General features: G+C 63.6%; 1 protein-coding gene across 7 annotated transcripts in view; it reads left to right on the top strand.

The window, feature by feature from the left end:
* The window catches only part of ZFPM1 (zinc finger protein, FOG family member 1), a 65,349-nt gene that overhangs the window by 4,937 nt on the left and 32,952 nt on the right, over positions 1-27,460 (top strand). The window contains exons 1-3 of one of the 7 annotated variants that reach the window (XM_074349265.1): positions 16,481-17,044; positions 20,315-20,431; positions 22,936-23,070. In XM_074349265.1, coding sequence (XP_074205366.1) covers positions 16,978-17,044; positions 20,315-20,431; positions 22,936-23,070 — 319 coding nt within the window. In that variant the 5' untranslated portion in view covers positions 16,481-16,977. Of the gene's footprint in view, positions 1-16,480; positions 17,045-18,034; positions 20,016-20,314; positions 20,432-22,601; positions 22,755-22,935; positions 23,071-27,460 lie in introns of those variants that run through there. The other 6 variants (XM_074349261.1, XM_074349260.1, XM_074349262.1 and 3 more) reach the window with 6 other exon arrangements.

Raw genomic sequence — 27,460 nt, 5'->3', positions numbered from 1 at the left:
TGCCATCGACAGGCCTCCTCCTGGAGGCAGCTGTTGCCTCACCGATTGGTATCACCAAGCCCTAGACCCAGGCCTGGGCCCGCACATAGCCTGGCTGGGCTCCTGCCCGCTTGGCCACATAGCCCTGGGTCCTCCTGGCACTGCCCCCTGGCCCCATCTCACAGAGCGGGAGACTGAGGCCATCATCCATGTCCGCTCTCGGGACCTCATCTGGGAGGAGTGGCCCAGGTGAAGGGGGCTGCAGAAGGGGGGGCAGCAACACCTGCAGTGCCGGCCTCCGTGCGTCCTGGCCCCTGGGCCTCTGTGACCTCAGCTGTGGCACGAGGCAGGTGGCCCGACAAGTAGGAGCTCCACTGTCATCAGGCTGCACTGCATGTGTTCCTGTGAGGAGGGGGAGCCTGCACTCAGGGTCGGGGGCAGCTCCCATCAGGGCTGACCCCCAACCAGGGCGTGTGTTCAAGCTGACCCTTGGAGGATTTCTCCCTGCCTTCTTTTAGTCCGTTGAATGCCCAGCCCCTTCCAGCGTCAGTGGCTTTGCCTCGATTTCCCCATCTGCAGAATGGGGATAAGGACACTGGTGGCCCCCCCGGGCATGGCTGTGAGAATCAACAGGAATTACATGTCACCTAAGACAGCTGTCACCATCCCCGTCCTCCTCAGGAACAGTATCTTTGTGGTCAATCAGTCAAGTCAGATCTGTGGTTTCCAGCTTATCTGTGATGGACAATTCCCTTTTCCCAAACTCTCATTAGAGAGTGAACCACATGCAAAGCCCCTGCCCTGGAAGTGGGCCCCTCAGCCTGCCCGGCCTGTCCCACAAGCCGTTCCCACTACAACTTGCCAGACGGGTACCCAGGCTGTGCAACCTTGGAACATTGCTTGCCCACTCTGGGCTGGGGTCTCCTCATCAGAGAGGAGAGGCTACACTGGGGAATTGTCTAAGACACCCCACCTCATCATCTCCCTGCCTGAGCTCTGGATGGGTCTGGACCAAGCCAGCCCAGAGGTGAAGGGCTGTGGGGTCAGGCTGCCAAGTGAGGGGACCCCAGACTCCTGTGTCCCTGGGTCCATTTCACAGATAAGGAGCTGGAGGCCTGGAAGGGAACAGGGGCTTGCCCAAGATCCCTGGCCAGCAGTTGGCAGGTCAGGAGAGCAGTGGGCCCGCTCAGCCCGGAGGAGTGGGTCCAGGAGGAGCGGGGTTCTCTGCGGGGAGGACATCTTGGTGTTCCTGGCAGGGCCCAGGCAGTGTCAAAGAAAGTACCCCTCTCTGCCTCAGCTTGCCCACAGATCAGCGGCACGTCGCAGTCTGACACCCCATTTTTCAAATGAGGATGTGAAGGTGGCAAGAGGCCAGGACTGAGTGCTGCCCCAGGGCGAGGAGGAGGAGGAGACGGGGGTGGTTGGTCTCACTCTCCACTGCCCCCCGACTTTCCACCTCAGCACTGCGGGCCTGACTTCAGCTCCAGCCCCTCGGCTCCCAGCTGAGTGACCTCGGGGCTGTCTCCTGCTTTCCTGTCTGTGGAACAGGGTGCATACTCTGGAGGCCCGTCAGCGCCCATGGAGGCCTGGGACCCAGAGGGTGCTTAATGAGCAGTGTGTTTCGGGCACCCCTGGTGTCCCAGGTCAGATGGGGGCCCCAGCTGTTGGTTGCTGGTGGCATGTTGCTCCCACCCACCCCAGCTGTCCCTGGGGTCACTGGGCAGGCTCAGGACAGAGACCTTTCCCTCTGGGACCCCGATTCCATCCCCACCCCATCCCCAAAAGCATGGCATGGGGGCTCGGAGATCCCGGCTTGGGCTGTCCTCTGAGGCCTCTGGGCTGCAGGCCAGATCTCGTCTCCAGAGCAGGAGGCCACTGCATGGGGGGCTGCCACTCGGCCTTAAGTCCTGGCCTTGCTGTGACCCTGTGGGCAAGTGGCCTCTCTCATGCGTCAGTTTCTGCTTTTGAAGCAGGAGCTTCCTAAGAGCACCTCCCTCCTGGGGCCTGTATGTGGGGTCTGTGAGATCCCAGATGCAAACTGTAAAGTGCAGTCCAGGGTCGTGTGGATGTCGTGGCTCTGGGAGCTGCTGGTTGCATTACTGATATTTTGCCAGAAGCCCCAAGGGCTGGACACTTCACTCAGAGTCCTGTTTCCCACCTTCCTCCCCTTCATGTGTTAGTTTTGGAAGGAGGGACATGTGGGTAGGGGTGCCCTGACTACGCCACAGCCTGGGCTAGGCTGGCCCCACGTCCACGTCTCATCAGTCCCTTCCTGTCCAAGGATCTTCATCCTTATGGATTGACCCATTTTACCAGTGAGAAAACTGAGGCTCTGGGAGACAGTGATGTGCTCTAAGCCCTGTAACACAGGACCTGGGTGTGTAGACCCCAGGGTGGGCCGAGGTTTCTCTGGGCAGTGCCCACACAGCCCCCAGCCACCTGCCCTGCCATCCTGAGTCACCTTGCGTCCTCCGAGGCCTCTTCAGCCCAGCACCACCACACCACCTCCCTCCCACTTGGGAAAAGGCAGTGGCCCTGCTGGAGCAGGAATGCGGTAGCTGACCTTGGGCCAGGGCTGGGTTAGACAGACAGGCAGGCCCCTCCCCCTGCCTCCAGTCCCTGCATTCTGCCTCCCTGGGGCCGCCGGGGCCGCCCGGGCCGCCTGCGGCCATGGACTCTCAGAGGCTTGGTTTCCCCTCCTGTAAAGAGGTGATGGTGTGCAGCTTCCATGATCCCGGGTCTGATCAGAGCTCAGCCCTGATTCCAGTGCTCCTGGTTCCCTCAATCCCCACCCCAGGGCTGGAGTGGGGACAGAGACCCAGCCAGTCAGCCTCGGAGCCCTCCTCCCCTCTAAGCATTTTGCAGGCATCCGCTCCTGTGATTCTGCGAACACCCACTGAGGTCAGGGTTCTCAAACCATTTTGCACCCTGAAAAATGGAGGATCAGAGAGGGTGGGTAGTTGCACCAGGATCACACAGCACATGAACAATGTAGAAATGGGACCGATGGGGTGATCTATGCATCCCCGCCCCAGCTCCTGGGCTGGGTGCCTATGTCCCAGGCACCCCTAGACCTTGCAGGCATTCTGCTTCCTGGAGAGGAAGGGCCAGCCACAGTGGGGGCTCTGAATGTGGGTGGCTGCAGGAGCTTCCGCGTGGACGACCACTGCCAGGACCGGCTGGAATCCTGGGGTGGAGGCTCTTAGACCCTGTGGGTGTACAGAAGTTACCTTGCCCTCCTAAGCCTCAGCCTCCACCTCTGCGAGATGGGGATGCTGAGGGGACGCCGGGCTGAGTGCAAGTCAGTAGGCCTCCCAGGGCCTCGATTCCCCTACAGAGTGGAACCATGATGCCGACCTCGCGGGGCAGTGAGGCTGGTCAGCCCTGACAGCAGAGGTCCTGCCTGGCCCAGAGCCCCTGAGTCATCTGTGTTGCTTGACAAAGTTACAATGTAGAGGGCAGAGGGCACCTCTCCTTTCCCCAGTCTCCCCAGGGCTGCATCCCTCCGGTCCCCCTTGGTGCGTCACTTCGGTCCCTCCAGCGCTCCCGATCTGCCCCGGTTACTTGCACCTGCCACAGCCCCCTGCCTTAACTTCTCTTTTCTCCACCTTGCAAGTTGGACCCAGGGAGCGCACAGCAGCCAAACCTGCCAGGGCAGCTCCTGGTCAGACGGGGCATCTGGGCAGCAGGGTCCTCGGGTGAGGCCCTGCCCTGAGCCTCAACTGCAGGGCTCCCCAGGGAGTGAGTGGATTTGAGGGCCCCTTCCTCTTGAGTGGACAGAGGTGTTCCATTAATGGCCCTTGGGGACCCACCCCTGGCGTGCCCGTAGGGCCCTGAGGGCAGGCGGGAAGCCTCAGCATCTTAGAGGCGCACCTAGCACACTTTGAGCCTCCGCCGGTGCCTGCAGGGACAGCGTCCCCAGGATGGTCCCCCCCCTCCGGCTGTTTTGTTACTGTGTTTCCTGTTCCTGGGGCTTGGGGTCTGGAAAAGTCTTCCGGCAGAGGTGACGGGGGACCCTTCGGGTCGAAAGGCAGGAGGGCAGGCTGCTCGCATCCCAGCCCCACTCACAGTACCCCCACACCATCCACCTTTTCCACTTCATGGGCCTGGCACAGACCCACTGGGACCCTGAGGTGGCCTCCTGCCTCAGTTTCCCCTCCCACGACATGCCCGTACCCAGCTCCACAAAACCAAACATTCTCCCAGAGAGCAGAAGGGCCCCTCCGCACTCACTGCCATGGCCTTGATGGTTGGTGGGCACCCAGGCCCTCGGGGGCCCCTTCTAGGCCCCCTTTCCCTCCTGGCTTTGCCGGCCAAGGCCTGGTCCGCCGGAACCGCCTCCTGGTCCAGGCCTCTGGCGGGCGCAGGTTTCAGCCCCTGTGATAACTCGGAAAGTTGAACTGGCCCCATTACTGCGCCAAGATGGTGGGCGAGATACGGCCCTGATAATGGGGGAGATACGGCGTCTCCGTGGCCAATAGCCCAGCCTCTCCACCCATTAACATTCCCCACCAGCGATCGCTCCGGCCTATCTCCTCCATTTCCACTCCTCCCGCAGATAAGAATGGAAATTCTGACTTCATAGCTCACTGATTAAAGTGTCTGGATTTCTTGATAATACACAGATAAATTATGTTTTTGAAAAAGAAGGTAGGGAGGGGGTGGGTAGGGCGGGGGCCGTCTCTCCGGGCCTCTCCTGGCCCCCCGGGCCCGCTGTGAACCTTGGCACGTCCAGCCTGCACCTCCCAGGCCTCTGTACAAGGACAGCGTCCAGGGGCCAGGCTGGGGAGGGGAAGGCAGAGGCCTCCACACAGAAAGGCAGCAGCAGGGGCAGGAACCATGTTGCAGGGAGTGAGGGCTGGGGGCTGAGCCTTCTGCGGGGAATTAAAGCCTCCTCCGCTCCTCACAAGGGCCCAGCGTCTGGACCCGGCTGCCGGGGCTCTCCCTGCTGGGACATATCCCTGGGCCTCAGTGCCCTTATCTGTCCAGTGGGCCCAGGCTTGGAGAGAGGATGCCGGGATTTGGCCCAGTTGGGTCTCTGCTCTCTCCCTGGCCCCTAGAACCAGCGGTGCCTAGTTATGCAGTGGGTGCTCAATAAATGTTGAGGGACCAAAGGGAGCCCCACCTGCCGGTTGGGGCTGGGCAGGGCTGGGCTCCCGGCTCTCCCTGCCCAGTCCCCAGCCACCCTGCCTGCGGAGGCCCGCCTGGCTGCCACGTGTGACAGCTGCGCCCAGATGGGGCTGAGGGGACATCCCTGCGTCTGTCTGGATAAAGCTGCCTCCTTCAGCTGATCCGAGATCCGGCGCTGATGCTGCGATGAGAGTGATTAGGGCCTGCGTGGGGCTAATCCTCCCGCTGAGGGACAGGTGCGGCAGCTGTGGGGGTCGGGCGCCCGCTCAGGGAAAGCCAGGGCCCCGTGGCCGTGACAGTCCCGCTGGAGCCGTGGCTGAGCCAAGCCCACCCATGATGCAGAAAGCCCCGCCCGGCTGAGGGGCTGCTCGGGGCCATATCCACGCCCCGACCCCCGTCCCCTTTACCCTTGAGAAATGAGCTTCTCTGGGATCCCAGAGGCAGGAGACCGGTGTGGGCAGTTGGTGGCATTTCTGGGTGGCTCTGGGACTCCCCAGTCAGAGTAACCCACAGAGAGCCGTCATGAGTGGATCGCTCCCTTCCTGAGCACGTGGACCTGACCTGCATCACCCTGTAGGGCCCTCCCAGCAGCCCCGGGAGGGGACCTCTGTCCTCGTTTATCCTCAGAGGACTCAAGCCTCCGAGATGGCCTGAACCCAGCCTGGGTCCCGCAGCACAGGAGGGAGCCTTGGGTGAACTCAGCCCAGGACCCACAGCACGGGAGGGAGCCTCGGAGACCTGGCTCAGAGGCCTGGTCGAGGGCTGGGTCTCCATCCTGGCTGGCAGTTCCGGGGGTGTTGGTGGCCACAGGCCTCCACTGCCCCAAGGGGACTGCCTCCTCTGTTTTGGAGAGAAATGCCCAGGCACAGAGAGGGTGAGTGACTGCTCAGGGCCACACAGCCCTGTCCTAGCGCGGTGAAGGAGGTGGGTGCCATTTCATCTGCCCCAGAAAACAGGCTCCTTGGGTGATAAGGTTGGTTTCTTTCTGTCTTTTGGGTTTTATTTTCTTTCAGTATTCTAAAGGAAGTCAGCTATTTCCAGTAAAATGGCTGCACATGCGGGGGAGGGGGCAGGTGTGTAAGGGGGTGTCCAGGGCTTGAATCCTGCCCCTGGGCTGGGGGGTGGGCGGTTGGGCAAGTGACTTAACTGTTTCCAGACTGTGTGATGGGCTTCCTCGGGCTGTAGGGTTCTCTAGGGGACACAGGTAGGGGTGAGGGTCCCCAGGGCCTTCCCTGCCTGCTGCACTCCCTCCTCAGATCCCACCAGCATTCTTCCTCAGCAGGTTTTGGCAGGTGGCTCCAGTTTGCAGGGGCCCAGGCCCTCATGCTCTCACGTGGTGATGTGGGTGGTTCCAGAACATGTCTCCTATGGCCCTAGACAACCCTCTGCTTTCATCAGGGCCAGAGAAAACACAGAGGGAGTGAAGGGGCCCAGCCTGCCCCCGTCGCTGGGGTTCACCTGTTCTGAGCCTCAGTTTCCAAATCTGTAAAATGGAGCTGGAGACACCAAGACCTGCCCTGCAGACCCTGGGCTGAGAGTCACTGGCCCACACTGGCTGTCTCCCCTGGGCTGTCCCCGCCTAGCCGTGTCCTCCAGGGCTCTCAGGACTTCTCAAGGCAGGAGCTCAGTGCTCTCCAGGCCACCAGCCTCAAGGCCAGAGAGGCCTGGGTTCAACTCCTGGCCCCACGACGCACTTGCTGGGTCCTCTCTCAGGGACCCATGCTCTCCTGCCCTGTCTCAGTGGTGACTGTGACCCTTGGGACCCCTTCCAGCCGGCAGCTCTGGGCCGGTTGCTGGGCATGTCGGCCACAGTGGGAGGGAACCTGAGAGGGAGGCCCCCAGCTTGGGGTGGGGGTGGCGGCGTGCTCCACCCTGCCCACAGCCAGAAAGAAAGAAAAGGGAACGGCGACCCTGGTGATGGGTGAGCCCTATTGCCGCTATCTGCCTGCCGCTCCGGGCAGTTCTGTTGTTTCCTGTTATCTCACCCACCAAGATGCCAGGCACAAAAGCCCATGCACACGCACTCACGCACACGCACAGCCCGTGAGCCCACCACCCTCCAACTCAGAGCCACGAAAATGGTGCCACTAGATCTGGGCAAAACGGGGACAGCCAGGTCCTCTTAAAATCATCACTGGTGTGTTGTCACTCTGCAGAGGAAGCTGGAAACAGCCCTCCCTGGCCAGGCAGCTAAAAATAAGAAGTGGCCCTCCTTGAAGGGCAGGACCCAGCCTTGGGGTGGGGAGCCAGGACTTGGGGGGAGGCCCCAGCTGCGCTGCTGCGTCCTGCCTGTGCGGCCTTGGGTCAGTGTCTTTCCCCCCTGAGTCATTTGTGATGGGGTGAAGGAGAAGGATTAAACAGAGCCTTAGAGGAGAAGGAAGAGGGTGCACTGTAACCAGAGTTCTCCCCGTGTGACAGGTGGCCCTTTTGGACCCAGACTTGGGACTAGGACACGTCACCGTGAGCCAAGCACCCCTATAACCTGGCTCCCCAGAGCCTGATCTCCCCAGAGACCAGCCCAGTCCCTTAGAGCTCAGGTTCCCCACAACTGTCCCACAAAGCCAGTCTCCCCCAGAGCCAGCCCAGGGCCCTCAGAACCCAGTGTCCCCCAGAACCTGGCCCCAGGCCCCGCCCCCGGCCTCACCACCACAGCCAGGGTCCCAAGGTCCTAACCTGTGCTTGTCCTCAGCCAATGGAAACAGGACATGCAAATGAGCAGGAGTGAGGCCCAGGGATTGGCTGGGCTCTGTGTGGGGGCGGAGCCTCTTCCAGGGTGCACCCTTAATACGTGGGGACACTGCCCAGTGGTGGAAACCCGGCCCAGGCCTCGCATTGGCCTGGGCACGGGGGGATGGACAGGCAGGCCTTTGGGTGACCTCCTGCTGGACCCCAGAGCCCAGACCCCGACAGACAGATCAGTGTGGCCAGCTCTGACTCCCAGATGGGAACAGCAAGTTCCAGAGCGGGACGGGCTGGCTCAAGGCCATCCAGCTCCCCTCCCACTCTGCGTGTCTGGGGCACCTCCAGACCCTGTGCGAGCTGTCCCCTCAGTCTCTGCCCTCCCCCACTGTGATTTCCATCTGGAACCTCACTCTGCCAGGCCCTGTAGCACAGGCTGGGGCTGGGGCCTCAGCGCCATCCCCACAAACCACGGCCCCCCACCCATTTGCCCGGCCTGCTTCCCCATCTGGGCCCTGTCTGCCACCCAGGGTTTCTGTGCATTCCCTGGGCCTGCTTCCCCATCCATACAGCAAGGGCTGACATGGGACGTTCTGTTGTTCAGGTGGGGGTCCTGCTCGATCTGTGGCTGTGACGTATTCTGGAACCTGGGGGTCCTCCAGGGCTCCCGTTCTCAGGACTTTACGTGATAGGAGACCATGTCTGTAGGAAGCCTTCATGAAACTTCGGAAGGTTCTCATGGTGTTCCAAGGCACTTTGCACCCCCTGGGATGTCTTGTCAGCGTAGTGGGGCCCCAGGTAGGCCCTGCCATCCTGGAGCCCGGCCAGAGGCTCCCCCAGCTCCCATAGCACCCTCAGGGCTCTGTGACCTGAAAACCAGCCACAGGCGTGGGCGTTTTTCAAAAAATGCATAAGTGGAAACTAGCAGAGGGGTGAGGAGGGAAGGAGTTTGGGCTGAGATCAAGGTGGAGGAAACGGGGAGGGGGCCATCGGACCAGAACCAGACTGCCACCGTGAGACATCGGCTGAGCCCCTCACCTCTGGGGTGACGGTCCTTCCACGGGGTGGGAGGTGTGAGGGTCAGAGGGACTCAGCACGCAAGAGTGAAAGGACAGCCCCAGGGCAGCCTGACCTGGGGGGGGCCTCCCAGCACCTGCCTCGAAGTCTCTCCATGAGGGGCCCGCATTCAACACAGCTCTGTCTCCCCCAGGACAGCGCAAGGCATACAGTAGGTGCTCCATAAATATCCCCTCGACTGATTTCTACATCTGCTCCCTACCCTAGGCCCTGTCCCAGGGGAGCAGAGCAAACCCAAGGAACAAAGGAGCTGGAAGAAAAACTCAGCCCCTCCAAGTGAGCGCTGTGGTGGGTCGTGGGTGGTGGGCAGAGCCCTTCCAGCCCGGGGAGGACCCTGGCCCCCAGGCAGGGCTGAGGGCTGCCGCTTCAGGGCTGGCCGCCTGGGAACAGGGATGGAAGAGAGACAGGGCAGAGGCAGGTGGCAGTGTGTGTGGGGAAGGGCGTCCCTGGCAGAGGGAGCAACAGAGGCGAGTCTTGAGGAGGGAATGAGGTGTGATGGCGGGAGAGAGGCCAGGCCTGGTGCTCGCCTTGGGCTCGCTGGGGGTTCCTGAGGCCGGGGAGGGCCACTGCGCTGCTGGGAGTGCAGTGGGACCAGGGGAGCCTCAACCCTTTTGGTGGGAGACCAGCAGGGCTGGACCCTGACTGGAGAGGTTCACCTGGGACCGTTCCCGGGACCGGTCAGCTTGCCTGGCGTCCCTCCTGGACTCAGCACGCTCCCCAGTGTCTCCGGCCCCCATCTGTGGACGCAGGACCGGACCGCAGCAAGCCCTGGCCTGTCTCTGAATTCGGCAAATGGCCCGAGGCAGCGTGGCAGGGAAGGCGTCGCTGTGAGTAGGGGTATGTGTCCCTGAATCCGAGGAAGGGAACAGGCACTTATGCAGCACCTGCTGTGTGCTTCATGGGCGTGTGTGTGCTAAATGTAGTGCCAAAATGTACGTAACTCAAGATTTACCATTTTAACCACGTCAAGTGTGAAACTCAGCGGCAATACGTACGTTCACAAGGTTGTGCAACCATCACCACTATGCAGTGCTAGAAATTTTCCATCGTCCATCAGAAACACTGTCCCTGTCGAGCACTGACACCCCCTCCCCAACCCCGGCAGCCTCCATTCTACTGTTATGTATGAATTTAAGCCAACAGGTTCAGGCTGGGGAGGGGCCTGCCCGACAGGATTTGAGCCCAGGTGTCCCCCCCCTCCAGCCTCCTGGACGCTGTGGCTCTGGGCCCCATGGGGATGAGAGACACATTGGGCCAGGAGGTCTGGGCTCAGGCCCTGCACAGCCACCAACTTCCCGTGGCCCAGGAAAGCCTCTCCACTTGGGGCCTCAGTCTCCCAGTCTGTTCAGTAGAAATAGAGAAGGTCTGCTGCTTGGAACCCAACCACATCCCCCAGGGGGAGGCCCGTCCAAAGGACCCTGCCCCTTCCTTCCTCCCTGCTGCACACCATCCCCAGGGCGCTGGGGAACTGCCTGGGCTAGTGGCTTCAAGTCTGGACACTAGAGTCTCCCAGGCCCAGTGAACATCCCACTCCTGACTTGCAGTGCATCAGGAAGGCCTGCCTGGAGGAGGAGAGATAACCACCCCCACCCCCCACCCCAGGGCCACAGCACCATGGCATGAATGAAACCCGGAGCACAGAGTGGAGCCTGGAGTTCTCGTGATGCGAGGGCCCTGTCACAGTGGCCCCAGTGCAGGACCCAGGGCAGTCGTGCCCGAAGGCTGGGTCTGCAACGAGCCCGGGCAGGCCTGCCCTCCTAGTGCCTGGCCACAGGCCCTGAGAGGCCGCTGCCCTGGGGGTGAGAGCCGAGGAGGGCCCTGGCGCCTGGCCTGTCCCCCCTCGGGGTCTCCAGCCCCTGCCTATCAGATGGCAGGGCCCTGTCACACTGGAGCCCCGTCCCCTTCCCGGAAGCAATCTGCCTCCATCCATCTGACGAGCAGGCCGTGCGGCGATGGCTCCATTAGCCGCGGCCCCCCGCTTCCATCTGTCAGCCCTTATCGGCCCATCTGGAGACAGCGTCACGCCACAGCCTGCGGCCCCCGTTTTCTCGGGCACTATTCCCCGTCTCCTTCTCCCGGCCACCTTCGCACTCATGGTTCTCTGCCGTGGCCTCGGCCGCCCCTGCCGCACGCCGTGGCCTTGACTGCCGCCCTCGCCCCTGCCACCTCCCCCCGCCGTCACGCCCGGGGTCTTTGCCACACACCCCAAGTGTGCTCTTGGCCGCCGGGCCACTCCCCACCCCACCCGGGCCACGCGGCCCGCACCCCCACCCCGGAGCATTAGTAATCGGTTCTCGGGAGTGAAACAATCTCGGGTAATCTGTCAGCGGCTATCGGGCCCATCGGAGGGCCGGGAGTGGCCAGGCCCAGAGATGGCGCCAACCTCTCCCGTTGATAAAGTCTCCGAGTTCAGCGCTGATGAATGTGGAGTAAGGGCTGGCCGTCGATAGGATGTGGACTTGGCAGGCCCGCAGCTCCGGCTGAAACCAATCTCTCCCCTATCAGCCGGGCTGGGCTTTCTCAGGCCCCGCGCTTTCTTCCCGCCTCCTCCGCCTCCCCTTTCTCTCTGCCTCGCCCCGCCTGGGCCCCTGCCCCCAGGGACCCAGGTTGGGGACCGGCCCACTGGCCCTGGCCCGAGAGAGGGGGCAGGCTCCAGGCAGGGGAGGCTCCTGAGGCGGCCCAAAGAGGCAGCACAGAGCTGGGGACTGCCTGGAGGTGGTGGCTAGGCCACAGAGGCCACAGGCCAGGGCCCTCCTTGCCATCCAGCGTCCACATTCTTGTGCTTAGCTTCCCACGGTGCCGAGAATAAACCCCAGGCCAGCTGCCTTTGTGCCCCAGCCCCTCGGCCTCTCCACCCACGCTGTCCTCAGCTGCAGCACCCAAACCTTCCAAACTCTTTCCAGATTCTGGGACTTTGCACTGGCAGTTCTGCCTGCCTGGATTTCTTCCCTGCTCACAGCTTAAATAGCGCCTCCTCCAAGAAGCCTTCAGTGACTTCTTCCACTGCCCACCCACCGCTTTCTATCCTGCACCCATCCTGGCCCTTCATGATGTCTGAAGTGTGTCCACCCCCCACTCTGACCGCTCACCCCCATCGGGGACCTGTTTGGTCATGGCTAACCCAGCATGTGGCGGGCACGCATGCAGGACCCTGGGGGAAGAAGTCACAGTGCTCCTGGGAGTCACACTGGGAGGCATCTGTACCTGCTGCAAAACCCTTTCCCACCGACCCTCACAACAGCGCTGTAAGGTTGGTGGGTTTATACCCATTTGCCGGATGGGTAAACTAAGGCCTGGGAGGTTCCCTGGGCTCAGAGCCATGTGTCCCAGAGCCTAGCACTGTCTCAGTTCTGCCTTGTCCTGGATAGCCATGTGGGCAGGTGGCCAGCAGCCCGTGATGGCCCTGGGTGGAGGCTGGTGTGGCTGCTCTCTGCCTCAGTTTCCCCATCTACACAGCAGAGCTGGCTTCCTCATAGGCTACTGCTGATGAGGGACCTGGCAGAGCTTAAACTGTTGAGGGCTGTGCACAAGTGTCCTGGGGTCTGAGCCGGAGGGAGCCCCAGCTCCCGTAGGGAGGGGGTCCTTGGTGCCCACCTCTTCACAGCCCTGCTGACCCCCCCATCACAGCTAGGGAGGCAGGTGAACACCCCCACATGGCAGAGAGGGGGCCCTGGGCCAGGCCATGCAGTGAGCAGCAGACAGAGCCAGGCTCTGGCCTCAAGGAACAGACAGTCAGAGGGGGACAAATGGCAATCCCACAGTGACTCCTAGGGAAGGGACGAGGGGTGGTGCCTGAATGGGAGGGAGGCCTTCTCAGAGCCGCAGTCTGTCTGTGATGCAGAGCCAGGAAGGGAAACTGAGGCAGTGAGGGGAGAGGTAAGGCCTCAGGCCTAGGATCCCCCAGGAGCAGACACCCCCACCTCTATCACCAGGGGCAGCAGGTGTGGGAGCAGTCTGTCCGCTCTCCTAGCTGTGAGGCCTTGGGCAAGCTTCTTGACCTCTCTGTGCCTCGGTCTCCCATCTGTATGAGGGGGTAACACTGTCAGGGTCATTACGAGCCTCAAAAGTCCCTCACGGGCCATTGTCTAGAACGGGGCCTGGTGCAGAGGCCGCCCTGAGCGCTGCTCATGGTCCCTCCGGCCCTGTGTGGCTCCAAGGGGTGATGCGGGCAGGGAGTCTGGGTGTGGCCGTGGGGCTGGGGCAGTTAAGCTCCGTAAGTTCTACCCGTAGGTTGCAGGCTGGCCAGAGAAGAAAGTGATGGTGGCTGCGGGTGGCATACGGGTGTAGGACCCCCTGGGTGTCAGCGCCCTATCTCCCCACATCCTGTCCCTCCCAGCTTGGAGCCCCCCACACTCACCCAGGCCTCGGAGGTCCCAGGCAGGGCCAGCAGCTTATCTTCTGCTGGTGGGGGGCAGTGGCACTCTTATTGTTCCTGGGGCTCCGTCCCTGGTCACACACCCCCAACATGCAGGCTGAGACCCCAGGCTCCTGTCTGGGACCACACCAGACTCCCCCGGGTCCCCCACCACTTCACCCCAGCCCCTATCCAATGGTGGCTCTGAGCCCCACCCTGTCACGTGGTCACCAGTATTCCCTGAGCCCCTACTGTGTGCCGGTGCTGTTCCAGGCTGGGGGTGCCCTGCTCTCTCAGGGGCGCACACGGAGAACGTGATGGTGGAGTAGTCGTGCTGTGAGAAGTCGGGGGTGCCAGCCGGGTGAGCGTTCAGGCCAGGACGGCCTCGCCAGAGCCAGGGAGGGAAGGTGCTGGCATGGGTCAGGTCATGGTGGGCCTCGGCCCGCAGTCAGAGTTTGAGAGACCACCCAAGCAGAAGACGGGGGTGGGGGGATCGGCGCAAGGGTTCTGGTGAGCACCACCAGCAAGCCAAGCACAGCGGGGGGACGGGGGTCGGCAATCACTTGCACCGCGAGTGAGTCTTAGGGTCTGTGCCTGAGGGCAGGAGTGGAGGCGCTGACAACTGGGTGTCCAGGCAGTGTGAGTCCTGGGCCCTGGGAGGTGGCCCTCAGCTCAGCCGTCACACAGGAGCCTGGGGACTCGGGACAGCGGATCCCCAGGAGCCGGCTTGCCAGTCTTACCCCGTCCCCTGTCCCCCGTCCGCCGTCTCCTGGAGGAATGTTTCATTTTGTCCTTCGCACCCAGGTCTCCCCTCCACACCCTCACAGGGCAGGAGGGAAGGGGTCTGCAGGGGGACAGGGAGGCCAGGACGGTCACAGTGGAGCAGGGTGCACGGCTGGCCCGCTGCGGGTGTTGGGGGACTGGCTGGGAAAGGGGGTCGATGCCAGAGTCTGAGCCCCTGATGCCCCTGAAGCTCTCAGAGAGAAGCAGGTATGGGCTGGTCTGTGGGCGTTTCCCTGGCTGAGCCTGGCCCACAGAGGGCCTGCGTCTTCCTTGGGTTACATGGGACTGTCCCGCCCAGCTTTCAGTGAACACACCTCCAGAAGCTGAGTGACGCTTGACAGCACGTGTTTTATTGTGTGTGAATGATTGCTCCATAAAACGTTTAATTTGTTCAATGCCGAAGTAGGTCACAGCACTCTTGCTTGTTGGAGGATGGGGCCTCTGCTGGGCCCTGCTCTGAGCACCCAGGTTCTTCCTCTGTGCCGCAGGCTCCCCAGGCCCTCAGACGACCCAGAGGGCATTGTGACGGTGGTCGGCCTGGCTTACTTGGGACAGCGGGTCCCCCAGCACCTCTGGGCTCGGCCTGCGCACATGCGGGGCTAGGAAGCTGCATGCATCAGGTCCAGCTCACAGCCTGGCAGCAAAGGCAGACAAGCCAACAGTCAGCTGCAGCCGTGACGGGGGCCTGACCCCCAAGGCCTGAGAGGCAGAGAGTCTGGGCTTGTGTCCACTCCTCTGGGAGGAGCAGTGAGCCTCTGCTGCAGGGTGCATCGAGCGCCACCCAAGAGAAGTCGGGGGTTAGGCTGCTCAGCCCATGTCTCCACTGTCCCAGGGCCACTCCCACAGTCAGGGGGCAGGACCAGCATGGGAGGCTGTCTGGGCCCAGGCTCCCAGCACACATACAGTTCAGATGCTCACCCTCCCCTCCGTGGGGCAGGCCACCTGCTCAAATAAACCAAGACTCTCTCACCAACGTCCTCTTTGTGGTCGCCCTGGCTGTCAGTGGGGACTGATCCTGGGGTGATGAGGGCCACTGGTGGGTCACAGTGGGGACCTGCAGGGCCCCTCCCAACCTGAGCCTCCCGGGGCCCAGAGACCCTTCTGGGCTCGGCTGGGATCCTGAGTCTTGTCCTCACAGCCGTCAGTACCCCCTTAGCACACAGAGGCACAGCGTGGGTCAAGGCCCTGTGGCTGTAGGGGTGGGGGCGACAGAAGGACTTTGGTCATCATTCCTGGGGGTGCCAGTGGAGGGACTGGGGGTGGGGCCCTGGGAGCCAAGAGGGGCCAGTGCTGATGGGCCTGGACCCACGTGGGCAGCAGTAGGGAGAGAAGTGGGCAGCATCAGGCCACGTTTGGAGGGAGTGGACACGAGGTGGACCCACCGAGGTTGTCTGACGTTCATGCTGGGCCTCAGCGTCCTAGCAGGGGGGTGGGCAGGAGAGGACCCTCAGGCGCCCAGGAGGCCTCCGGTCCCTCAGCCTCCTCCCGCAGTGCCTGTGTTAGCTCTGGGGAACCCACCTCCCTAAGTGTCCTCAGTTTTTAAGAAGCTCTGATCCAATGGGACTCTTCCTAGGCCTTGGTAACATTCCCTGGGCCCAGAACCTGCACCTTTCTGCCAGGCCTGAGGCTGTGAGGCGTGGGACATCCCTGCCCTTCACCAAGGCCCCGTACACTGGGCTCCCTGTCCCTACTCCCTGCTGAGGGCTCTCCACCCCTGCCCGCTTCTCTCCATCTGCCTCTGCCTGGAATTGTTTGGCTCCTGGTTAGAAGCGGGCATGAAGCACCAGTCACTCGGCCCCAGGGGCCTGGGCCGAGAGGTGAGGCCGCAGGGCAGGAGGCAGCCAACGGGCGGTCTGGGCCAGGCTGCCTCTGTGTGCAGTGCCTTGGTTTCCTCGTCCTTAGGCACCAGCTGGACCAGAGACCCTCCCAGCCTGGCATGAGTCCTGTCCACTGGGGCCTGGGTGGGGCCCCATCACCAGAGGTCTCACGGTCCACCGCCGCCGCCGCGAGGTCAGGCTTCAGACCCAGCCCAGTCTGCTGGGGGTGCCAAGCAGGGAGAGTGGGGTGTCCCCACCATGGCCCGAGCTGCCCCGCTGCCCGGCAGTGGGAAAGTCTGGATCTGTTGCTAATTCCTCTGTTATCGGGCCCTTATCCGGCTGCTGTGTGCCGCCCAGAGGCCAGGGTCCTCCCTGGCAGCGCCATGCCCCCTCCCGCCCACTAGCTGACCAGGGCCAGCCTGGGGGAGGTCTTTGTCTCCTGCCCGCACTGCCTCCCCAGGCCCCAGTGCCCCAGTCCGCTCCCTCCAGCCAGGCCCCTGGGCCCTGCAGCCCCATCCAGAGGGGCAGGTGCAGCACCTCCCTGGAGAGTGGAAAGAATAACAAGTTATAACAATAACCACAGGTCTGTGCTCAGCACCCACAGCACCGCCTGGCTGACCCTTGACCCCAGGCTGCTGTCAAGCCCCCTTTCTGTGAGGAGACCAGGCTCAGGGAGGTGTGGCCTGCACAAGGCCGTGGGCCCCGGTGTCCTGCTGTTCCTTCTGCCTGGAATGCTTCTCCTCAGTTGCAGGCAACCTTCTGTCTTGCTCTAGATCATCACTCATCACCTCCTCCAGGAAGCCTTCCTTGACTGGCACCTCCACCTCTCCTTCGTAGCTGTGGCCACACTTGGCATTGTTCGTGTTTCTTTCTTGGAGGGTGTGTCTTGGCTACTGCGGGGTCTCCAGGGCCTGGTGCAGGGAGATTGACTCAGGGGCGGTTTCATGAGTGAATGAAGAATGAGGAGTGAGCAAGTGATTGAGAAGAGACCGTGGTGCTCAGGGCTGCACACTGCAGGCTGTGCCCAGCACCACCCTCCCAGCTCTACAGCCCCCCGGGCAGGCCAGGACGTGGGGAAGGAGCAGGGCCGCATGCCCACCACAGTCCACCCCACCAGCGGGCCTGTGGTCAGGATCGGACCCAGACACAGGAAGAGGCATGGCAGGTGCCCGCACCGCTGCTCCTCCTCTGTGCGCCGGGAATACAAGGACCTTCCCCGAGAGGCGTAAGTGGCTGTGAGACGGGCAGGCGCAGAGCGGGGCCTCGGGGAAAGACCCACACTCGGGGTCGGGAGCAGGGGCCAGGCAGGGGGTGGGCACAGTCTGCAGGTGCCAGCGGGGGCTTCCCGCCCGTCCAGTGCTCCCAGCCACCCCCTTTGCACCCTGCCAGACAGGTCCACCCAGGGGCCACGGTCAGGGGATTTCGTCCCCTCCTCGGCCACAGCTCCAGTGTCTTTGGGGCAGGAGGACCCCCAGCTGCCTCGGCATCAGAGGCAGGAGGGCTGTTAATAGTCGCCAGCCCAGGACTTGGGAGGGACTCGGGATCATCGTGCGGCACGGAGCCTGTCTCCGTAATGCAGTTTTAAAGCATGAAAAAAGGGAGTTGATGAAATTCCGCTATCAGTGCCAAGCCAATATGCAAAATATCTCACCCCCAATCAAATAGCTATTATGTTTCCATTTCCATTTCGGCGTCCGGCTTAACGAGCGGGAGACGGGTTGGCTTGCGGGGCGTCTGCTTGCCGTGATAACCAGGGGGCTCCGGGCAGCGGGGGCCGCGCCCAGCACTGCCCCGGCCTCCCTGACCACCATCATCACCCATGGATACCCCCAGCCAGGTGCTCGGCCTTGTGCCCGGTCCTCTCACCCCGCCAGGCAACAGGGCCAGTGTCGCCCTCACCCCAGGTCGTCCGTGGGGTAGGGGAGGCATGAGGAATGCCTGGTGCAGAGGAAGGCAATGGCCTGATCAGAGTCCAGGAGGGCAGCGTGTTGAGGGGGTTCCGGCCGAGGGCCGTGGGCAGGTCAGTCCACCTTGCTGGGCCTTCGTTGACCCACCTGCAAAGTGAGTGTGACACCCCTCTGGGGTGCTGAGGGGGCTCCCAGGGCACCTGCCCTTCGTGACTGGCATCAGGGCCCGCCTCCCACTGCCCTCCACAGTTCCTCTGTGCACCCCATCTGCCTGCCCAGGACTGCGCCCCTCCCCGCACATACCTTCCACACGGGCTATGGGGCAGGGCGGGGCAGGGCAGGGCAGGGCAGGCAGGCCCACCCCCCAGGCCCTGCTGGGAGGTGGGTGGTGGTGACTGGTGGTGGTGACGCCCGGCCCTGAGCACAGCTCAGCACAGGTGAACATCGTCCTGGGGGGCAGGAGCTGCTGAGGTTTCTGAGCACAGGGAAGTGGTGTGACTTACCCGCGGTCACACAGCCAGAGCACCATCTGCCTGGCCATGGGTGGGCAGATTGGGTCCCACAGGGGCCAAGCAGGGTCCTTCCTAGCACTGTCACCCCACCAGTGGAGAAACCTTCCTGTCCAGCCCCTGCTGGAGCAGGGACCCAGGTGCCCCCGTGTGGCCCTGGGAGTGTCACGGGGGCTCTAGTGGGCTGAGTCGGACACGGGGCGGGATTTGCCCGGTCACACCCCGGCACATCCTGCCTGTGGGCCCCCAGCCGCTTGCCAGTTGGCAGCTGTCTCCTGCACTATCAGAGCCGGTTGATTGTGCTGGATGAATTAGCGGCATCAGGATAATCGCCGCAGCCGCAGCCTTTCTCCACGCTCCTGTCACGCTTTGTGCGGAGCGGGTGTCTTTGTTCTCCCATAAACGTACCCGCCGTGAGCTCTGGGCCTCCCTGGGTGGCTGAGGCCCACCTGGGTGAGTGGGGGAAGCATCAGCTGTGTGCCCCAGGGCCCTGCTCCCTGCAGCCCCTGAAGCAGGGGCTTCTCGCCCATTCTCCAGAGCTGGTACCCGAGGTCCTGAAGCACCATGGCATCAACAAGGGGCCCGCAGCTCCAGGGCATCCCCTCTCCAGCTCTGAGCAAGGCACGGGCACACCAGGGCTTCTAGAAAAAGGCCGCAATCAGGCCGACCCCAGGCCTGTGTGCTGTCCGCCAGGGCCACGGTGACCGGCAGTGCCTGGTTGGGCTGGCCCCACAGGCCAGAGGCTAGGCCCAGTACGTGCCAGAGGCCACAGAGGGTCAGGCCTCCCGCCTGCCCCGGGGGCACGAGTCCGGCTGGTCTGGGGTGCACCCAGCCCTCCACGGAGCCTGCTCGTGTGGGCACATGAACGAGAGAGCATGCAGCTCAACCCAGGGCTGGCCGGTGTGGTCTGAGCCCGGCCACGGGGAGGGGAGGGGAGTGCCAGCCCACCCGCTGCCTCCTGTAATTACAGCTCCGCGGTGTCCCGGGGAGGCTGGGATGCGTGGGTCCGTGGGTCTGTGGGTCCAGAACTAGACAGAATTCAGAGGGCTCCGGCTGGGAGCTCGGGGTGCTGGAGGCAGGGCAGGTGGAGCTGGGGAAGGTGATGGGGCAGGAGGCAGCCCCACCCCCAGGACCTGTCTGGGCCCGAGGACCCAGCTGAGAGCGATGGAGCGGAGCACGAGGGAGTTCTCGCAGCAGGCTGAGGACAGACAGCGGTTCTCCACTGTTCTCTCTGCCCACCGCGCTGGCACGGGTCCCTCTGACCCTCCCAGGTGGTCTGGGCTCAGGCCGCCTGCACTCGGTCTGCCCTCTCACTGTGGGGTGGGCTCCATGGGGCACTTCCTGCACAAGCCTTCAAGGGAAGGTTGGATTTAGGGGGCCCAAGGCCTGCCTGGCTCCAGCCCCAGAGGCTGAATGCAGACACCTGTGCGCCCACCTGTGCCCCATCAACCACTTATTCCTTTAATCAGGTTCTCTGAGCACTTCCTGTTTGTCAGCCCCCACCCCAGGCCTGCCCCCTACAAGCTCCCAGAACTGAACCTGAGTGTGGGGCTTCCTGGAGGTGGGTCCCGGGCACAGGGCATAGCTGTGCAGAGGCCCAGGGCTGTGGATGTGCACCAGGGCCCCGCGAAGCCCAAGTGCCTACCTGCATTCCTGCAGCCCCCAGGGGCCCCGGCCCAGAGGAGGCCGGTGCTGCTCCCACGCTTGGAGCAGAGGGGAGGGGCTGGGAGCGTCGTCCAGGGAAGAGTGGTCCGCGGGGCCAGCAGAGGCTGCAGAGGAGGTGAGCTGGGTGGGAGGCAGGGTGACCCCCAGGCGTTGGAACCGGTGCAGGGGTTGGGGTTGATACAAGGGTGAGGTTCACATACCAAGTCTTGGGGAACCCTGAGGTCGCCCCCATGCTAATGGCCGCCCCCTTGAGGACTCTGACCTCTGACCATGCGGGGCGGCCGAGCCCTGCCCGTGCCCCCTTGTGCCTGGTACCGGGGCTGTGCTTGTGCTGGGAGGGGTCAGGAGACCGGCGGGCGGGGGTGCGCCGTGAGCAGACACCGCCTCACGACTCCCTTCGGGCTGTGTCCGCAGGTTCCCTCGGAGACATGGAGGCCAGAGAAGAGGCCCAGGCCGTGGACACCAGCCTCCCAGAGCCACTGGAGCCGGAGACCACGGGGCAGCCGGAGCTCCAGAGCCCTTCCAGCCCAGGCAAGTTGGGTGGCGGGTGCGACAGACCAGGCTCTGGCACCCCCACCCCTTCCCCGTTCCTCGCCTGTGACGTTGCTGGAACCATTTCCCACTGTGGACTCAGTTTCCACACCTGTGAGATGGGCATGAGCTTGCGGGTGTCTGTGGGCTGGCTATGCCCACTGGGGCCAGGGAGGGGTCTGAGAGGGCCTGGAAGAGGTGACACACACATTTTCGGAGGGTCTTCGTGGTGCAGGAGGGGAGAGCGAGGCCCGATGGGGAAGGTCTAGTCCAGAGTTGTCGGGGAGTCATAAGGGCACCGAGTGACCTCGGGAGGATCACGGCCCCCAGCCTCGGTGTACCCACTGTGAAACAGGGTCATCTGCCTCAGCACACGTGCTGCTCAGTACATAGCAGGTTCTCCTGTTAGGGCACTTCAGCCCATTTTACAGACGGGAATGAGGCCCGGAGAGGTTAAGTGACTCGGCCAGGGTCACACAGCCTGCAAGCACTTGAGCAGGATCTGACCCGAAGTCTGGATTGAGGCTGGCCCCTCTCCCCTCTGTCTGCCCCCCTCGGGCCCCTGGAGCCTCTCCTTGGGCCCTCCTGGTAGCGGTCTCCCTGGGGGGTAGGGGCGCACTTCTGAAGCTGAGAACAGGGCTTGGAAGGAGAGACCCTCAAGCTCACCAGAGAGTGAATTAGTTTGGCATCAGGAGGCCTGCTCCAGCCGGGTCCCTGGCGGGACTTCGAAGCTGGGCCAGCCTCTCGGGCTGGCTGTGCCCCCCGAAGACCCCAGGAGGAGGGGCCTCACTGAGCTGGAGGCAGTGGGGGAGGTCAGTAGCCTCACCCTTGTTTTCCAGAAGATGGAGCTGAGGCTGAGGGGTTCATGGAGGGAGGACAAGAGGTCTGGGCTCTGCCCGGTCACCTGCCGTGAGCCCCCAGCCCCCTTCTGCCCCATCCCCCCTGTCGGCAGTGGGCAGCGAGCTCCCACCCCATCCAGTACCCTCCAAGCCCTGTGCACAGAAGCTGAGTTAGCCCTGGGCCATAGTCCAATAGGGGAGACATGGCCACAAGCGGGACTGTTTAGGAGGGTGGTAAGTGGGTGGCTTGACCAGGAGCAAAGGAGAGATGGGGTAGGGGCGGCACTGAGCAGAGAAGGACATGTGGAGCCTGTGCTGCACACATCTGCACATGCAAAGGCCCTGAGGTGGGACAGACAGGGGACAGCGGGAGAGCCCCTCAGGGCTGGGACTGGGGGGCCGAGATCCCAGATAGACAGGGGGCTTCTCCCTGTGGACCCCATCCCCAGAATGTCCCAATGTCAGAGCGTCAGTCGCCTCAGGATGGCCACAGGTGCCCAGCAAGCCCCATCCTCTGACACCTGCTGGCCCGTGCCCCTTTCCCCAGTGTCAGGCCCACTGGGGTCACCAGGGCAGTGCAGTGAGAAGGAGGCCAGGCCAGAGGGACTTGAACCCAGAGCCGGGCCTCCAGTCATCCTTGGCTCCTCCGGGACAGCGGGCAGGGTGGAGGGTCAGGGGCCTGGCCTCAGGGGCTTGTTTGTAGGCCTCACTATCTCTGCAGTCATTGTCACCACCACCATGCTGCAGGCAGCCTCTCCCTAGCCTGTCGGCTTTCACATCCGTAACTGGGGGAGTACCTGTCCGGTGGCCCAGGCAGTGGGGGCCCCATCACTGTCACCATCACCATCCGGTGCTGCGCACTGACGGGGGTGGGGGGGGCGGCGCTCTCAAAAGGGCAATGGCTGGTTTTGGGTGGACTTTGCCCCCAGGAGCCTGGCCCCTTATCTGATCTGGGAGCCGGGCTGCTGGGGTGGGGGTGGGGGCGGGGCGGGGAGGAGCTGGAGAAAAACAAGCGGGGCTGCACCTGGCACAGGCCGCGGTGATAACGCGCCGATGGGCGCGATAAGGCGGCGGGAGCGGTATCTGCTTGTCAGGCGGGCCCAGCGCGGCTCCCGCGCAGTGGCTGGAGCTCGGGTGCCAGCCACTTGATTTATAGCCAAAAATAATAGGACTTTTATACTGTGTGATTGATTTATTCGATGTTAATCACGGCCCTTATCTTGGGGATTAATAATCTGCCGGGTGCGTGACGTCACCAGGGGGGCTGCTATGGGAGCTCATCGACCGGGGACCGCGGTGGTTATCGGGCCGGTGCGGAAGGCAAATATGCCCTTTGGGCTGGAGTTGGGTGCGGGGCCTGGCGGAGGGGCCCCCGCTGCCGGCCGGGGAGCCCGGCGAGCCGGGGCCGCACGTGTGCCCGCTGGCCTGGGCGTGCCGGGAAGGCCACCCTGCGCTCTAATCATTAACGGCAGCTGCCGCAGCCGGTGAGCAGGCCGAGGGCTTCTCAAGGCGGGCGGAAGTTGGGAAGTAAGGCCAGCCCCTGCTTAGAGCAAGCCTGGGGGGCGGCCTTGGGCCTTGGTGTCCTTCCCGGCCACAGAGTAGGGAGAGCCGGCGACTTGGTGCCCAGAGGCTCAGTGGAACATGTTGGTGTCTTCCCTTCTGCAGACGCTAGTTCTCCACCCCGGCCATTGCCACAGCCCCCCATGTCCCCAGGAGGCCCCGAGGAGATGGAGAGTCAGGAGCCGGAGACGAGGCTGGAGGCGGAGGAGGAGGAGGCCAGCAGCCCCTGGGGTGGGCCAGGTAAGCACGCCTGCACTCGGGGTCTGCCAGCATCACCTCTCCTGGGTGGCTTGGGGGCCCTGCCTTGTGGGAGTCCTGGGAGTCGGCCACCCTGATGGCTTGGGTGGGACAGGCCTGGCCTGTTGGCCAGGGAGGTCGATAGTGAACCACCGGGCCCAGCGCTGCCTGTTTCAACGTCCAGCCGGCCTGTGGGGCCAGCGGCTTCCCTGGAGGTAGGCCCCGCGCAGCAGACAAGCTGCCGATGATCTCAGGCGGCAGAGTCCGGCCTGGCTGGGCGAGCGGTGCAGGCTGTGAGGGCGAGGAAGGGCATGTGGGAGATGGGAACAGCCCGAGCAGGAGGCAGGGAGGTAGGGGTGTGTGTCTGGAGCCACCAGGATGCCCGGGCCTTCCCAGCCAGGCCAGGAGCTCAGGTCTGTGCAGGGCGGGAGAGGACCCACCCCTGGAGTGGCTGCAGCACGTGGGAGGGAGGTGGCTCCAGTCTGCCAGGCCCTGGACCACAGGGAGTGTCTCTGACGGAGGTTTCACCTCCCAGCACTCCCCCTGCCCAGGTTGCCAGAATTCTGACTGTGGAGGGCCCACCAGATGTCCCCTCCCAGCAGCTCCCCAGTTCCACCCACTTATGAGCACAGGGCAGGCTGGGCGTGTCTGCTCTTTCTGTGATTCCTAATTAGAACTAGTGCCACTTGGGGGACCCAGGGCAGCTTGGGGGTGGGGTCCCAGGGCTGCCACTCAGGGCACTGGTCGTTGAGGGCGGTCCCATGGGAGCTGCTGGGTGAAGGAGGGAGGGCGTGGTCCTTGGCGAATGGAGGGCGGCACCGAGGCTGCACACCCAGGCCAGGCGTGTGGGCACACCTAGCAAGCATGTACTGAGCACCTGCTGTGCACTGACCTGGAGCTGCCCTCACACAAGTGAGGGTGGTAGCCAGTGGGGAGGAAGCACATGTGAGGGCCTCACCGTGCTGGGGGGTCAGGGAAGACTTCACCAGGGCAGAGGGGACCCCTGTGACCTCTCGGGGTGTCAGAGATGGTCTCCTGCCAGGTCCGATGCAAGTGGCCGTGTGGACCCCTCGTTGGGATCCCAAGGAGTCAGGAAGAGTACTGGGACCGACGTGTGGTGTCTGCGTGGTGCCGCGTGGGGGTGGTGGCTTGTGTGCCTTCCAGTACCCCTGCTGATTTAACACAACACAGCCCCACCATAGGTGGGGGTCTGGGGCCCAGGGAGGGAGGGGCTGGCCTGGTGGGCACAAGCGAGTTGGCGACACTGCTCCACCGGGAGTCTGAGCTCTCTGACAGCCTCTCCCTGCTGGGTGGGCCGTGGTGCTGCCTGGGTGTGGAGCATCCTGTGCATGGCAGGCTGGGGGCCCCCTCTGCCGTCCCCAGGCTGGGAGCGGGTTGAGCATAGCGATGTCTTGCCCACCCCACCCCACCTTAGGGTCCCAGCGATGGGCCGGGATGCGACAACAGCAAGCCCACCCCCACCGAGGAGCGCCTGGCCAGAGACGGGCCACAGGCCCCATGTGCACGGGGCCCTCCCAGCCCAGTCGGCACAACTGAGCCGGACGCCCACCTGCTGGGGTCCGGGACCGGCAGCAGGGCCTTTCTGGGCGCAGGGGCAGTGCAGTGGGGGCTGGGGCCCTGGGATCAGACTGCTCTGACCCCGTCAGTCTCCCCAGCTCTAGAATGGAGTAGCAGCGAGGCCCCCAGACACTGGGTCAGCACGACTCCGGCACGGGCTCCCGAATTCCAGGGAAACCCAGATGCCTGTGGGACCCTGATAGGCCCCTGGGCAGGCGGTGGGGCTGAGGAAGCCGCAGCTGGACAGAGTGACCATGGGGACAAGTGTGCGGGGCAGTCACAGGCGGCAGGTGCGAGGCGACCCCCCCCCTTTGTGGAGAGACCCAGACGCAGAGCAACAAAGGGAGCGGCACGCCCGTGTTGGTGGCAGCCACGGCCATCCTCCGCTGGCCCGTCCACCCTGCGGGGCTAGCAGCACCACCCCCATTTCACAGACAGGAAAGCAGAGGCCTCTGGGCAAGGTCTGGCCCCCAGTGGCTGTGGGGGCCGTGGTTTGGGCTGGGGTGCACCGTGGAGCTTCCAGCGCTATTCGCATCTTCGGGGGCTGGGGGGCTCCCTATCGGCCCCCACAGATAGGCATTTCTGTGCAGCGGGCAGCGATGGGCCGATAAGCAGCCGCCAGCCAACCGCCGTGGTGGCCGCCCCCTATCAGACCCTGAACAGGCCACACTTATCGCCAGCCCGGAAAGCCAGAGACGCCCCGTGGGCTCTTATCTTGTAGGGGCCGCCGTGCTGGTGCTGGGGCGGCAGGGTCGGTGTCCCCAAGGGCAGCGCCCAGCCCAGTGGCCAGTGTGTGTGAGGACAGGGCGTGCAACCAGGCCCTTTGCCGCAGGCCCGGTGCTCCTCGTGGCTCCCCAGCCCCTCCCTGTCCATCTGCACCTCTGCCCACTCCCTGTCTGAGTCTGTCCGTCCATCTCTGCTGCCCCCGCCTCCCCATCCCGTGGGGACAAGTGAAGGCCTGCCCCAGCCTGCCTGGCTCTGGGGGGTGACTGGCCCCAAGTCTCGGTTCCCCATCTGCGCGGTGTGAGGGTGGGCCTGGCCACCTCAGAGAGACCGGGGCTCGGCCCACACAGGTGCTCGCCGCTGCCTCTCCATTCTGGCCGCATCTGCTCATGGGTCTCCTAGGAACCCTCCCCAGGTCAGACCCACAGCCTGAGAAGGGTGCTGAGATGACAGGGGCTCAGGGGCAGGTGACATCAGCCGGCTGGGAGGCTGGGCCTCAGTGCCTCTCTCCAACTGCACGGTGGGTGCAGCAAGGCTGCCCTGTCTGTAGCGGTCAAGGCCCCAGGCAGATGGCCACAAAGCCCTGGGGAGACGCCCGCACGGCACCGGGCGGAAGGGAAGCCTCCAAGCCCCCTGCTGCCCGGAGGCCCTCGGCACACACTGCAAACCTGCTGAGGTGCTGGACCCGCAAGGACTTTATAAACACTGGAGTGCGAGCCCCGGAATGTGCAAAGGGCCTATTATCTCTAGGCCTCGTCACTGCACCCACACTAGGTCCCCTCACCCCATCTGCGACCTGGCAACCCCAGAGCTCCAAAAACAGGCCAGGAGGTACTTGGGGTCTTGTCTTCATTTTCAGACGTTGCGAGCATCGTCAGCTGCTGGTGGCTAGTTCTCCAGTGTTGCTGCTTCTAGTGGGAACCCTCCGGCCCCAGCTGTCCTGAGAGGCAGGAACCTGCCTGCCCGGGCCTGGGTCCAGCTTTGCTGGTTACTTGACCTCTCTGGGCCTCAGTTTCCTCATGTGCTCTATGGTGCAGAGCCAGCGCCCCCCCCCCTCAGTGTTGTCATCCCTCTGGGAGGCCCAGGCTTCTCTGTACAAGGGAGCAGGGGGAGGGTGCAGGTGGATTCATTGGGAGAAGCAGCTCTCTGAATGACCAGAACTCCGCTCTCGAGTGGAAAGCCACCACATCCTGTGGCCGGCCAAGCTGTGTGGCCACAGAACAAGGAGAAGCCACCTCGCCCTCGAAATGGATGAGGACAGAGGAGGGTCCATGGGGGATGGCCACCAGCCCCAGGGAAGCAGGGTGTTGGGCTGAAGGCTGCGCTGGCCCCATCCTGCCCTCGTCTTCCTTTGAACCGCCAGCCAGAAGGGAGCGGGCAGGCAGCAGGGACCAGAGAGTGGGTATTTTTATCTTTGAAATGACCTTGTTCGCTAGAGGGGCTGGTTGCTTAAAATTCTGCTGTGCGGATGGTTGAGAGCTATCGTCTATGATCCTCAAAGCACGTCTGGGAGGGTGGCTGCGCTGCCGTGGCCGTCAGGGCGGGGGCCACCAAGTCCCATCCCACAGCCTCCCCACTCACCATCCCGGAAAAGCAGAGGGCGGGCAGACAGGCCAGCCCCCATTAGGACTGAGAGCCCTGAGGGTCCCATCTGACTGCTTGGGGGTCCCGGGCCTGTCACCCACCTCATGGTACCCGTCGGAGCCTCTGTCCTGTGGCACAGTGGCAATCAGTGTGACCTCAGCCTGCCTGGCTGGGTTGTGAGAAAACAGATGAAGGGAGGGGCTGCAGTGGGTTTGGGCCCCCAGGGGTCTGGGAGCCTCCTGTGTAGCCAGGCCTGGCGGGGAGTCCCCCGCCCATGACTGGTCCGGCATTGCTGACTGGTCCAGCATTGCCTGGGGGTGGACGGAGACGGTGTCACTCCTCTGCCCTCCCCGCCCGCCGTGCCCGGCCCAGGGAGGCGAGGGCAAGCACATCTCTGTGGTTCTCCCCTGCCTGTCTGGAGGTAGCATGGTCCAGGCACTCCTGAGTGCAAAGCTGTCCACCAGGGATGCTGTGCATAGCTGGGGACTGAGCAGGTGAACCCAGAGGC

The sequence above is a fragment of the Camelus bactrianus genome, chromosome 21 (genome assembly GCF_048773025.1).
Source record: "Camelus bactrianus isolate YW-2024 breed Bactrian camel chromosome 21, ASM4877302v1, whole genome shotgun sequence".
NCBI classification, from domain to species: Eukaryota; Metazoa; Chordata; class Mammalia; order Artiodactyla; family Camelidae; genus Camelus; species Camelus bactrianus.
The sequence above is the reverse complement of the archived record's forward strand: the minus strand, read 5'-3'. Positions and strand labels throughout refer to the sequence as shown.